Below are 14,907 nucleotides of genomic sequence, written 5' to 3'. Positions count from 1 at the left end.
ATAGGGGATGGAGGGGGTCCGTATACTGCAAAGTGGTGGGAGCGGCCATTATTATTTATAGGGGATGGAGGGGGTCCGTATACTGCAAAGTAATGGGAGCGGCAATTATTATTTATAAGATCAGAGATGTGAAAGCCACGCCCACATGACAGCCCGGGGGGGGGGGGGGTGGTCCCATAAACAGAACCATCAGGGGGGACCCCATAAAGTTATGGAGCACCAAGCCCCCACAATACTGCCCCCACAGACGGCCCCTCAATACAGCCCCCCAATATTGCCCCCAATATTGCCATGTCATCATTCTGGCCCTCGCGCTCTCGTTCTGACCCCATCAGTAATGCTGCAGTCAGTGTGGGGGGCTCAGTGATTTGGGACCACCAGGGGAGACCACCCCGCCCATAACAGGTCAAGGTAGTAAAATCAGCATCTGCTTGAAACATTAATGTCAGTGAAGCAACTAATCACCCCCCCCCCTCCCCCATTAACTGCAGGACCGGACAGTCGGGGGTCTCAGGGGGACGAGTCCAGTGATCCCAGAACTACAACTCCCAACATGTCCTGATAGCTGCAGGATGATGGGCACTGTAGTTCTGGGGATGGAGACCTTATAGCCATCCATTACTGCTCCCACATGTCACCCAGCTTTCCTCTATCCCTGAACACCAACGATGGATCTGATAGAGATGACAGCGCATGATCCGGAAGCCTGAGACTGAGCCCATTTACTTTATGAGGAGAAAGAGTAAAGTCCGTGTACGGTCCTCCTAGTGCTGATGCTGCGGAACCTCTTTACTGTACTGTACACAGGATAAATATAGTCAGACTGCGGCCATTAATTACAGTGGAAAAGAGCAACAGCTCCATCTAGTGGTAATATAATAGTATACAACGCCATCTAGTGGTAATATAATAGTATACAGCTCCATCTAGTGGTAATATAATAGTATACAGCACCATCTAGTGGTAATATAATAGTATACAGCACCTTCTAGTTGTAATATAATAGTATACAGCTCCATCTAGTGGTAATATAATAGTATACAGCACCATCTAGTGGTAATATAATAGTATACAGCTCCATCTAGTGGTAATATAATAGTATACAGCTCCATCTAGTGGTAATATAATAGTATACAGCGCCATCTAGTGGTAATATAATAGTATACAGCTCCATCTAGTGGTAATATAATAGTATACAGCACCATCTAGTGGTAATATAATAGTATACAGCTCCATCTAGTGGTAATATAATAGTATACAGCACCTTCTAGTGGTAATATAATAGTATACAGCACCTTCTAGTGGTCCATCTAGTGGTAATTAAATAGTATACAGCACCTTCTAGTGGTAATATAATAGTATACTGCACCTTCTAGTGGTAATATAATAGTATACAGCACCATCTAGTGGTAATATAATAGTATACAGCACCATCTAGTGGTAATATAATAGTATACAGCTCCATCTAGTGGTAATATAATAGTATACAGCGCCATCTAGTGGTAATATAATAGTATACAGCACCTTCTAGTGGTCCATCTAGTGGTAATTAAATAGTATACAGCACCTTCTAGTGGTAATATAATAGTATACTGCACCTTCTAGTGGTAATATAATAGTATACAGCACCATCTAGTGGTAATATAATAGTATACAGCACCTTCTAGTGGTAATATAATAGTATACAGCGCCTTCTAGTGGTAATATAATAGTATACAGCGCCTTCTAGTGGTAATATAATAGTAGACAGCACCTTCTAGTGGTAATATAATAGTAGACAGCACCTTCTAGTGGTAATATAATAGTATACAGCACCATCTAGTGGTAATATAATAGTATACAGCACCATCTAGTGGTAATATAATAGTATACAGCTCCATCTAGTGGTAATATAATAGTATACAGCACCTTCTAGTGGTAATATAATAGTATATTCCAAGAGAAGAGAAAGAAATCGGCAATCACCATTCAGCTGGTATGTTCTTCTTGTATTGAAGTTTCTGCACGCAATAGTTTTTGGTCGGTGCGCTCAAATTTACTTGATTTTACTCGCTCCAAACCCAATCAAATCAAGTAAATTTGAGCGCACCGACCAAAAACTATTGCGTGCAGAAACTCTATGGATACTAAAGACGCACGCAACAGGCAGCATAGGGTTAAACGATAGGACTGAACTATCAGCTTGTTTTTAGCCAGAACACACCTTCACACTATTCACGTCAGTCGAACACATGACTGTGGTCCGAAGACGTGATTGGATGATCATTGCACTCACCTGTGTATATATATGGAGCACAGATAGGAATAGACATGGCCGGAGGAAGCACACTCAGTGTGCGGTCGCATATCACTATCCCCCCCCCCCCCCCCCCCACCACCACCACCACCACCACCACCACCACCACCACCACCACCACCACCACCACCACCACCCCTCTCCCTTTGTTATATTTATATGAGTATACTTCAATAAAAGAAGAACATACCAGCTGAATGGTGAGTTGCCGATTTCTTTCTCTTCTCTTGGAATATATGAATATCTCATTGTGTCAGAACACGACCAGCAGCACCTAGCTACACCGACGCACATCCAACACGTTTATGTCCACCAATACCGCAGTGCCGTGCTACTTCTTATATAAACTGTAATATAATAGTATACAGCGCCTTCTAGTGGTAATAATAGTATACAGCTCCATCTAGTGGTAATATAATAGTATACAGCTCCATCTAGTGGTAATATAATAGTATACAGCGCCATCTAGTGATAGTATACAGCGCCTTCTAGTGGTAATATAATAGTATACAACACCTTCTAGTGGTAATATAATAGTATACAGCGCCTTCTAGTGGTAATATAATAGTATACAGCGCATTCTAGTGGTAATATAATAGTATACAGCGCCATCTAGTGGTAATAGAATAGTATACAGCGCCTTCTAGTGGTAATAGAATAGTATACAGCGCCATCTAGTGGTAATATAATAGTATGCAGCGCCATCTAGTGGTAATATAATAGTATGCAGCGCCATCTAGTGGTAATTAAATAGTATACAGCGCCTTCTAGTGGTAATATAATAATATGCAGCACCTTCTAGGGGTAATATAATAGTATACAGCGCCATCTAGTGGTAATATAATAGTATACAGCGCCATCTAGTGGTAATATAATAGTATACAGCGCCATCTAGTGGTAATATAATAGTATACAGCACCTTCTAGTGGTTAAGGTAACAATACAGGTTATCCTGCCAGAGTGGGGCTGAAATGCGTCCAGATTTGGGGTCTATTTGCTCATATAATACCGTATTGCATCGTCTCCAGCACTGACGCCTTCCTGCCCCACATCGTGCCCTTCAGACGCTCTTCTACCCCAGATGTAATGTCTCGGCCCATAATATTTAGGACGTCTGATTGTGTGAACACAGACTACAGGGAGTTATAAATTGGTCTTTGTGTAATGAAATGATGTACAACATTCTGCAACACTCTCATTTCCGGCCATATTCAAAATCTCTGCTTCCTGTCAGGAAATGGAATAATTTTTCTTTACAGTCAGAAGATAAAAACCTGCGATGTCCTAAAACTTCTCAATGTTCCTTCTTTTTGTAATTTCTCCTTTGGTGCGACCTTAACTCCTCGCATCATGTGGGATGTTTCCCGGTGTGACATATAGGACCATCCGCTCAGGAACCGTGCGGAGTCATTCGGTCCATTACATGCAGATTCCCAGGCAGATGGCAGAATTCCGCTTTTCATTAGTCTCGGCCATTACTCGTCACGGAAACTTTCCATTTCCTTTATTAAATTCATTCTGTAAAATTCTGGCTGCAGAAATCTCCATAAAGACAGATCTCTATTCATTACCGAGGGAGCAGAGATCACAGGCCCGATTCCCACACAATCCACAGCCAGTGATGGGGTCAGGAGATGGACCCCTCTAAAAGAACATTCTAGAAAACCTTTCTGGTCAGTGATTCTGAGGTCCTCCTCTTGGCCATGATAATTAAAGGGACACTCCGCTGCTCTGCGTTTGGAACAAACTGTTCCGAACGATGGAGTCAGGAGCTCGTGACGCCATACCCCCGCCCTCTCATGACTTCACACCCCGCCCCCTCAATGCAAGTCTATGGGAGGGGGCGTGACGGGACGTCACGCCCCCTCCCATAGACTTGCATTGAGGGGGCGGAGCGTGACACCATGAAGGGCGGGACTATGACATCACAAGCTCCTGGTGCCGGCTCCAATGTTAGGAACAGTTTGTTCCAAACGCTGAGCAGTGGAGTGTCCCTTTAAAGGGGTACTCACTCCGCTGGAAAATATTTTTTTTTAAATCAACTGGTGCCAGAAAGTTAAACAGATTTGTAAATGACTTCTATATAAAAATCTTAATCCTTCCAGTACTTATCAGTTCCACAAGAAGTTGTATAGTTCTTTCCATTCTGACCACAGTGCTCTCTGCTGACACCTCTGTCCATGTCAGGAACTGTCCGGAGCAGGAGAGGTTTGCTATAGGGATTTGTTCCTGCTCTGGATAGTTCCTTAAAAAGCAGAGAGCACTGTGATCAGACAGAAAAGAAAAAAAGAAGAAAAAAAAACTTCCTGTGGAGCATACAGCAGCTGATAAGTACTGGAAGGATTAAGATTTTTAAATAGAAGTAATTTACAGATCTGTCTAACTTTCTAGCACCAGTTGATTAAAAAAAAATGTTTTCCAGAGGAGTGCCCCTTTAATAATGTTCTTACAATATCTGGTCCCCTAGTACAGTAGGTCTATGCCTGATGTGTGGGGTCGGACTGTAGGGACCCTCACTATTCCCAAGAATCGGGGGTCCTTAGCCTTGTTACAGGAGGAGGAACGTCTGCGGCTGCTCATGTTCCATTAATGTCTATGGATAATCAGAGTGAGCCAGACTCCAATTCTATGGAAGCGTGAGGGAGTCCCAAAAAAGTCTAGAGGGGTCCGACCAGCCATAACAGATAAACCATCACAGTCCGACACCTGGGATCCCCAATGGTCACCTTCCTGTGGAGAATACATGACGGCTCTAACCTATGGCTGCTGAACTCTGACCTCGGCCGCTCATCGCTCCCTGAACTCCCCTCATACCGATACAGCCATGATAAGACCATCGCGGTCAGAGGGAACGTCTAAGGACCATGTAGAAGGAGGAAAAAGACCCTTATGGTGGCGCTGCCAGTTCCAAAATGAAGTAGATGTCAGACCAGAAGTATTGTCAAAACGCTGGATAGGTTTATTGAACATAAAAAAGTGCAGGGATGACGTGTTTTGGGGGGAACCACCCCCTTCCTCAGATCAGTATACTGAGGAAGGGGGTGGCTCCCCCGAAACGCGTCATCCCTGTACTTTTATTTTTTTATATTCAATAAACCTATCCAGCGTTTTGACAATACTTCTGGTCTGACATCTACTTCATTTTGGAACTGGCAGCGCCACCATAAGGGTCTTTTTCCTCCTTCTACATTGACCTTCATCAGGATCGGATCACTCCTTTTCCTGGGACCCGGGCATGGCAGCTGTTCCTGATTTTGGTTACCCCCACTGTGGGCTGATATGCACATTTTCTATTCGCTCCCACTACCTTAGGGTATTTTTTGCCCGCTGACGGTTATCGTCTATACATTGGCAATTGTGTAAGTGGTAACGCACGACGCCCATGTCGGTCTCTCTGTTTCTCTATTTTCAGGTCTAAGGACCATGTCGTACCACTACAACCCCGTCCTGTTGTCCCTGATACCATAAAGCGGTCACATCCCAGACCCATAATACTTAGTCCCAGCAGCACAGAGGGTTTAAAGAGGTACTCCGCTGCTCAGCGTCTGGAACAAACTGTTCCGAATGCTAAAGTGGGGAGCTCGTGACGTCACAGCCCCGCCCCCTCGTGATGTCACGTCCGCCCTCTCAATGCAAGTCTATGTCACGCCCCCTCTCATAGACTTGCATTGAGGGGGTGGGGTGTGATGTCATGAGGGGGCGGGGCTATGACATCACGAGCTCCCGGCTCCATCGTTCGGAACAGTTTGTTCTGAGCTCAGAGCAGCGGAGTACCCCTTTAAGCCTCCCATTATAACCTGAAGCAGAGATAAGGACAGAGAATACCAGGGAAGCAGAGAAGTCACGGACAGTCAGGAGGCAGCAGAGGACAGCGAGAGACTTACGTGAATCCTCCCAGCGCAGCAGGTGGAGCTTCCAGGCGGAGTAATACAGAAAGCCCAGGACCAGGAAGAGGCAGAGAGCCAGCAGCAGGTTCCTCATGAAAACCAAAACTCCCATCTTCATAACATTCCTGCGCTTCTACATGACCTGCAAGGAGAAGAGACCATGAGAGGATGATGGGGGTGATGAGCGCACCACGCCGGTAATGGCTGAACACAATGTAATAACCGCACATGTTCCCAGAGATGTCCATTAAAGGGGAACCCAACCTCAGTACATTGATGAGTCTTAAAGGGGTACTCCCCTGGAAATTTTTATATATATATATATATATATATATATATATATATATATATATATATCTATATATATCTATATATATATATATATCTATATCTCTGTTTATCTTTCTGGCCCCAGTTGATAAAAAATTAAATATATATATTTTATTTTTTATCAACTGGGGCCAGAAAGATAAACAGATTTGTAAATGACTTCTATTTAAAAATCTTAATCCTTCCAGTACTTATCAGCTGCTGTATGCTCCACAGGAAGTTGTGTAGTTCTTTTCAGTCTGACCACAGTGCTCTCTGCTGACACCTCTGTCCATTTTAGGAACTGTCCAGAGCAGGAGAAAACCCCATAGCAAACCTATCCAGCTCTGGACAGTTCCTGACATGGACAGAGGTGGCAGCAGAGAGCACTGTGGTCAGACTGAAAAGAACTACACAACTTCCTGTGGAGCATACAGCAGCTGATAAGTACTGGAAGGGTTAAATGGGTACTCCACGGGAAAAAAAATAATAATTTTTTAATCAACTGGAGCCAGAAAGTTAAACAGATTTGGAAATGACTTCTATTTAAAAATCTTAATCCTTCCAGTACGTATCAGCTGCTGTATGCTCCACAGGAAGTTCTTTTCTTTTCGAATTCCTTTTCTGTCTGACCACAGTGCTCTCTGCTGACACCTATGTCCATTTTAGGAACTGTCCAGAGTAGGAGCAAATCCCCATAGCAAACCTCTCCTGCTCTGGACAGTTCCTGACACGGACAGAGGTGTCAGCAGAGAGCACTGTGATCAGACTGGAAAGAACTACACAACTTCCTGTGGAGCATACAGCAGCTGATAAGTACTGGAAGGATTAAGATTTTTTTTTTTAAATAGAAGTAATTTGCAAATCTATTTAACTTTCTGGCACCAGTTGATTAAAAATAAAATGTTTTCCAGTGGAGTACCCCTTTAATGGTCTTCTACTGGAGATGATGTGGGCAGTGGAGTACTGATGGATTTTGTGTCGGGCTAAACTAGTGTTCTCCAAACGGAGGCCCTCCAGATGTTGCAAAACTACAACTCCCAGCATGCCCGGACAGCCGTTGGCTGTCCGGGCATGCTGGGAGTTGTAGTTTTGCAACATCTGGAGGGCCTCCGTTTGGTGACCATTAAGATAAACCATAGTGCAGTGAACAAGGAATTCCCCTACATTCGTTCCTATTAGCAATGACCGACATCGAAAATCAGCACCAAGGCGGCGGACAAGACCCATAGTGAGACGATCTGCGAGGTGGGAACCAAATAATAGTGATCGGGGGGAGTGGGGGCGTCCCTATAGAACGCACAGCACATGGGCATTGGCTGATACAGCGGCAAATGGTTAAACAGATTTGGAAATTACTTCTATTAAAAAATCTTAATCCTTCCAATAATTATCAGCTGCTGAAGTTGAGTTGTTCTTTTCTGTCTGGCAACAGTGCTCTCTGCTGCCACCTCTGCTTGTCTCGGGAACTGCACAGAGTAGAAGAGGTTTGCTATGGGGATTTGCTTCTACTCTGGACAGTTCCCGAGACACGTGTCATCAGAGAGCACTTGGACAGAAAAGAACAACTCAACTTCAGCAGCTCATAAGTACTGAAAGGATTAAGATTATTTTTTTTTTAATAGAAGTAATTTACAAATCTGTTTAACTTTCTGGAGCCAGTTGATATATAAGGAAATTTTTTTTTTCCTGGATAACCCCTTTAAGAGGGGAGAAGAAGTTCACGTAATATACAGCAGACAGCGAGGGAGTCAGATAGCGCCGCGGGGAGGATAAGGCGGGAGGCGCGGATAATATTGGTTTTTGCTTATTTGCGCAGCTACATCCTTGTACACGGATCCCGCCGGGCGCAGTCAGAGTCGACAAACACCCGAAGGGATGAGACGAGCGCAAACCCCACCCGAGAGTGACCCCCAACTATTCACCGTGCGAGGGGCCCCGAGGAAATAAACGTCTTACTCCAGAGCAGCACTCACTATTCTGCAGGTATCCTATTACCAGAGAGCAATGCATTGTGGGAGGGGAGATCAGTGCTCAGGACTAATCATCACAGATAGGTGGGAATTCTGGGATCGAGGGGTCTGACCTCAAGGAATGGGGTCCTGAGTACTGGGTGTGAGCAGGTAAGTCTATGTGACTGATTGACATGTGCACAGTGCTCGGCTATCTATGGTAGTCCCAACCAGGGTGCCTCCAGCTGTTGCTAGACTACAACTCCCAGCATGCATGGAGAGCAGGGGTCAAGTCCTGAAAAAAAAAAAGTATGGGAACTCACCCAAGATTTACACTCAGGGGCTGGTACTGCTAATGGGAACGGTGTTCCTGCTCTGGAAAAAGTGCAGCAACTCAGTTCCCACGCGTTCCTGCAGGACTTGAGCCCTGACGGAGAGGGTAAGGTGTAAGGGCAGAACTACATTAGAGGCCTAAGTCGTATAAACCCTCCGTCTCATTATCGTTCACATTAACCCCGTGGTCACCGTCTCTGTGAAACCCGGCAGTGGCGTCAGCGCAGAACCGCAGACACGGCACAATTCGTAGGCGCTACGACCGTTATCTGTGGGGCGAACGGAGCCGACGTCTTCTGTGGTGACATCACTGCTGCGTCTGCTAAGTATGTGCCCCCCCCCCCCCCAAAAGATCAAGAGTCTGGAACCAGAGAATTGGAAAGTCAATGGCGTCCGTCGTTTAAAAGGGATTGTCCAGAATAAAAAAGGCGTGTCTAGATGAAGTCATAACAATAGGTAACTTTATTGATACATAAACGCAAACGATGACATAAAAATATTAAAGGAATAGAATACGAGAAATACATCCCTGTAATACAGAGATAGAACAGGGGATCTGGGACGATCACATGACCTCCGCAGTAGAAACAACGTGCATGGAAGGGTTAATAAACATGTAGAAATCATAGCCCAAGTGTAAGGTGTCAATGGTAAAGGGTCCTAATGTAAATTAGGGGCCCCCCTGGAGTGTATACAGCAAATATATAAAGGTGGTAGCAAGAATGTAGGGCAATAGCTCAGGAAGCAACAAAACCAATAGCAATAAAGTAATTACCAAGTGGGAGATGTAACCCGGATCCTGTCACACCACGTTTCACCACAAAAGGCTTCTTCATGGGTGAAAAAAAACTAAAGAAATATATATATGCTGCTGTCTTCCAGAAACAACGAAAGTGTTTCCCAACCAGTGCACCTCCAGCTGTTGCAAAACTAAACTCCCAGCATGGCCAGACATCCTTAGGCCAGTATTTCTTAACAAGAGTGCCTCCAGCTGTTGCAAAACTTCAACTCCCAGCATGCCTGGATAGCTTTTGGCCAGTGTTTCCCAAACAGAGTGCCTCCAGCTGTTGCAAAACTACAACTCCCAGCATGCCTGGACAACCAAAGGACAGTGTTTCCCAACTAGGGTGCCTGCAGCTATTGCAAAACTAAAACTCCCAGCATGCCCGGACAGCCATTGGCTGTCTGGGCATGCTGGAAGTTGTAGTTTTGCAACAGCTGGAGGCACCCTGGTTGGGAAACACTGCTGTAGAGTAACATTTTTGCAGAGTATCATTCCTAAAAACTTTTTTTTCCAGTTTAGGCTCATTACTGCAGAACAGTGTTCCCCAACCAGGGTGCCTCCAGCTGTTGCGAAACTACAACTCCCAGCTTGCCTGGACAGACTTCGTCTGTCAGGGCATGCTGGGAGTTGTAGTTTTGATACAACTGGAGGCACATTCGTTGGGAAACACTGCTATAGAGTATCATTCCCGCAGAGTATCATTCCCGCAGAGTATCATTCCCGCAGAGCCGTATCTCACAGGGGATTCACAGATATCATTATTATTAATAATAATAATAATAATAATAATAATAAAAATTAAACTAAAACATGTTGGAAGTTGTAGTTTTGCAACAGCTGGAGGCACACTGGTTGGGAAACACTGCACTGACAGCCGTTCTTTCTCAGCTCTGGTACTACTCCCAAGTTTGATAGCGCTGCCAATCAGGACTGTAGAAAAGTAGGATGACAGCCCCTAAAGTAGCTTTCACACTGCTCTTTCAGTCCAACTTGCAACTTTGTAGCGAGGCCCCAATACAGCGACAAAGCGGATACAATATTACAATAAATAATCAAGAAGCCGCCAGCTGCAGCGGGTACCTGGGACTTGTGGTTCTACGTCTCTGACAATCCGGGGCCCAATAATCCCCCTCCCCCAAAATAAATCATTTAAATGAAAGGCTGTGCCAGCTGCTGAGGAGGAAGCAGACGACTTCCCTACCAGGACTGAAGGCAGAAAACGCCGCATCCACCGCATCCACCGCTGCCACCGCATCCACCGCTGCCACTGCATCCACCGCTGCCACTGCATCCACCGCTCCACCGCATCCACCGCTGCCACTGCATCCACCGCTCCACCGCATCCACTGCTACCACCGCTCCACCGCATCCACCGCCGCTCCAGGGACTGCAGACACCAGTTATTACTGTAATGTTTGTTTAGAGGGAGCAGAACATCACTCTATATCAGGGATTCCCAAGCACTGTGCCTCCAGCTGTTACAAAACTCCCAGCATGCTCAAGCAGCCATTGGCCAGTGTTTCCCAACTAGGTGTGCCTCCAGCTGGTGCAAAACTACGACTACCAGCATCTTCAAACAGCCATTGGCCAGTGTTTCCTATCTAGGAGTGCCTCCAGCTGTTGCAAAACTACAACTCCCAGCATGCCCGGACAGCCTTTGGCCACACCTCTATATCATCATAACATTACACAACTTTTGAGACTGACACAAACTTTGGTTTTCGCCCAGTTTGCGTTCTCAGTGTTTTTAGATCTTTTTGGCAGATGTTTCCATGGTTACTGAAGGACAATTAGACGCGTTCCGTACGTTTTTAAACTTTTATTGACAAATACATGAAGTAAAGACTCAATGGGAACATTTCTCATTGGCTTCTCACCACTTCAATGTCCTAAATGGCCCTGAATAGTGTGTACAGCAGAACCCGTATAGCAGAGCCGACGCTGAATAGTGTGTACAGCAGAACCCGTATAGCAGAGCGGACACTGAATAGTGTGTACAGCAGAACCCGTATAGCAGAGCCCACACTGAATAGTGTGTACAGCAGAACCCGTATAGCAGAGCCGACACTGAATAGTGTACAGCAGAACCCGTATAGCAGAGCAGACACTGAATAGTGTACAGCAGAACCCGTATAGCAGAGCAGACACTGAATAGTGTACAGCAGAACCCGTATAGCAGAGCCGACGCTGAATAGTGTGTACAGCAGAACCCGTATAGCAGAGCCGACACTGAATAGTGTGTACAGCAGAACCCGTATAGCAGAGCCGACGCTGAATAGTGTGTACAGCAGAACCCGTATAGCAGAGCCGACACTGAATAGTGTGTACAGCAGAACCCGTATAGCAGAGCCGACACTGAATAGTGTGTACAGCAGAACCCGTATAGCAGAGCCGACACTGAATAGTGTGTACAGCAGAACCCGTATAGCAGAGCCGACACTGAATAGTGTGTACAGCAGAACCCGTATAGCAGAGCCGACACTGAATAGTGTGTACAGCAGAACCCGTATAGCAGAGCCGACACTGAATAGTGTGTACAGCAGAACCCGTATAGCAGAGCCGACACTGAATAGTGTGTACAGCAGAACCCGTATAGCAGAGCCGACACTGAATAGTGTGTACAGCAGAACCCGTATAGCAGAGCCGACACTGAATAGTGTGTACAGCAGAACCCGTATAGCAGAGCCGACACTGAATAGTGTGTACAGCAGAACCGACACTGAATAGTGTGTACAGCAGAACTCGTATAGCAGAGCCGACACTGAATAGTGTGTACAGCAGAACCGACACTGAATAGTGTGTACAGCAGAAACCGTATAGCAGAGCCGACACTGAATAGCGTGTACAGCAGAACCCGTATAGCAGAGCCGACACTGAATAGTGTGTACAGCAGAACCCGTATAGCAGAGCCGACACTGAATAGCGTGTACAGCAGAACCCGTATAGCAGAGCCGACACTGAATAGTGTACAGCAGAACCCGTATAGCAGAGCCGACGCTGAATAGTGTGTACAGCAGAACCCGTATAGCAGAGCGGACACTGAATAGTGTGTACAGCAGAACCCGTATAGCAGAGCCCACACTGAATAGTGTGTACAGCAGAACCCGTATAGCAGAGCCGACACTGAATAGTGTACAGCAGAACCCGTATAGCAGAGCAGACACTGAATAGTGTACAGCAGAACCCGTATAGCAGAGCAGACACTGAATAGTGTACAGCAGAACCCGTATAGCAGAGCCGACGCTGAATAGTGTGTACAGCAGAACCCGTATAGCAGAGCCGACACTGAATAGTGTGTACAGCAGAACCCGTATAGCAGAGCCGACGCTGAATAGTGTGTACAGCAGAACCCGTATAGCAGAGCCGACACTGAATAGTGTGTACAGCAGAACCCGTATAGCAGAGCCGACACTGAATAGTGTGTACAGCAGAACCCGTATAGCAGAGCCGACACTGAATAGTGTGTACAGCAGAACCCGTATAGCAGAGCCGACACTGAATAGTGTGTACAGCAGAACCCGTATAGCAGAGCCGACACTGAATAGTGTGTACAGCAGAACCCGTATAGCAGAGCCGACACTGAATAGTGTGTACAGCAGAACCCGTATAGCAGAGCCGACACTGAATAGTGTGTACAGCAGAACCCGTATAGCAGAGCCGACACTGAATAGTGTGTACAGCAGAACCCGTATAGCAGAGCCGACACTGAATAGTGTGTACAGCAGAACCCGTATAGCAGAGCCGACACTGAATAGTGTGTACAGCAGAACCGACACTGAATAGTGTGTACAGCAGAACTCGTATAGCAGAGCCGACACTGAATAGTGTGTACAGCAGAAACCGTATAGCAGAGCCGACACTGAATAGCGTGTACAGCAGAACCCGTATAGCAGAGCCGACACTGAATAGTGTGTACAGCAGAACCCGTATAGCAGAGCCGACACTGAATAGCGTGTACAGCAGAACCCGTATAGCAGAGCCGACACAGAATAGTGTGTACAGCAGAACCCGTATAGCAGAGCCGACACTGAATAGTGTGTACAGCAGAACCCGTATAGCAGAGCCGACACTGAATAGTGTGTACAGCAGAACCCGTATAGCAGAGCCGACACAGAATAGTGTGTACAGCAGAACCCGTATAGCAGAGCCGACACTGAATAGTGTGTACAGCAGAACCCGTATAGCAGAGCCGACACTGAATAGTGTGTACAGCAGAACCCGTATAGCAGAGCCGACACTGAATAGTGTGTACAGCAGAACCCGTATAGCAGAGCCGACACTGAATAGTGTGTACAGCAGAACCCGTATAGCAGAGCCGACACTGAATAGTGTGTACAGCAGAACCCGTATAGCAGAGCCCACACTGAAAAGTGTGTACAGCAGAACCCGTATAGCAGAGCCGACACTGAATAGTGTACAGCAGAACCCGTATAGCAGAGCCGACACTGAATAGTGTGTACAGCAGAACCCGTAAAGCAGAGCCGACACTGAATAGTGTGTACAGCAGAATCCGTATAGCAGAGCCGACACTGAATAGTGTGTACAGCAGAACCAGTATAGCAGAGCCGACACTGAATAGTGTGTACAGCAGAACCCGTATAGCAGAGCCGACACTGAATAGTGTGTACAGCAGAACCAGTATAGCAGAGCCGACACTGAATAGTGTGTACAGCAGAACTCGTATAGCAGAGCCGACACTGAATAGTGTGTACAGCAGAACCCGTATAGCAGAGCCGACACTGAATAGTGTGTACAGCAGAACCCGTATAGCAGTGCCGACACTGAATAGTGTGTACAGCAGAACCCGTATAGCAGAGCCGACACTGAATAGTGTGTACAGCAGAACCCGTATAGCAGAGCCGACACTGAATAGTGTGTACAGCAGAACCCGTATAGCAGTGCCGACACTGAATAGTGTGTACAGCAGAACCCGTATAGCAGAGCCGACACTGAATAGTGTGTACAGCAGAACCCGTATAGCAGAGCCGACACTGAATAGTGTGTACAGCAGAACTCGTATAGCAGAGCCGACACTGAATAGTGTGTACAGCAGAACCCGTATAGCAGAGCCGACACTGAATAGTGTGTACAGCAGAACCCGTATAGCAGAGCCGACACTGAATAGTGTGTACAGCAGAAACCGTATAGCAGAGCCGACACTGAATAGTGTGTACAGCAGAACCCGTATAGCAGAGCCGACACTGAATAGTGTGTACAGCAGAACCCGTATAGCAGAGCCGACACTGAATAGTGTGTACAGCAGAACCCGTATAGCAGAGCCGACACTGAATAGTGTGTACAGCAGAACCGACACTGAATAGTGTGTACAGCAGAACTCGTATAGCA

At 46.2% G+C, this 14,907-nt stretch overlaps 1 protein-coding gene across 5 annotated transcripts in view; it reads right to left on the bottom strand.

Annotated features, from left to right (window-relative positions):
• Nucleotides 1–14,907, bottom strand: part of ST3GAL3 (ST3 beta-galactoside alpha-2,3-sialyltransferase 3) — a 298,525-nt gene that overhangs the window by 233,174 nt on the left and 50,444 nt on the right. For all 5 annotated transcript variants that reach the window (XM_056533074.1, XM_056533073.1, XM_056533075.1 and 2 more), the window contains exon 2: nucleotides 6,181–6,325. In XM_056533074.1, coding sequence (XP_056389049.1) covers nucleotides 6,181–6,301 — 121 coding nt within the window. In that variant the 5' untranslated portion in view covers nucleotides 6,302–6,325. The remainder of the gene's footprint in view (nucleotides 1–6,180; nucleotides 6,326–14,907) is intronic.

Source organism: Hyla sarda, chromosome 7 (assembly GCF_029499605.1).
Source record: "Hyla sarda isolate aHylSar1 chromosome 7, aHylSar1.hap1, whole genome shotgun sequence".
NCBI classification, from domain to species: domain Eukaryota; kingdom Metazoa; phylum Chordata; class Amphibia; order Anura; family Hylidae; genus Hyla; species Hyla sarda.
The sequence above is the reverse complement of the archived record's forward strand: the minus strand, read 5'-3'. Positions and strand labels throughout refer to the sequence as shown.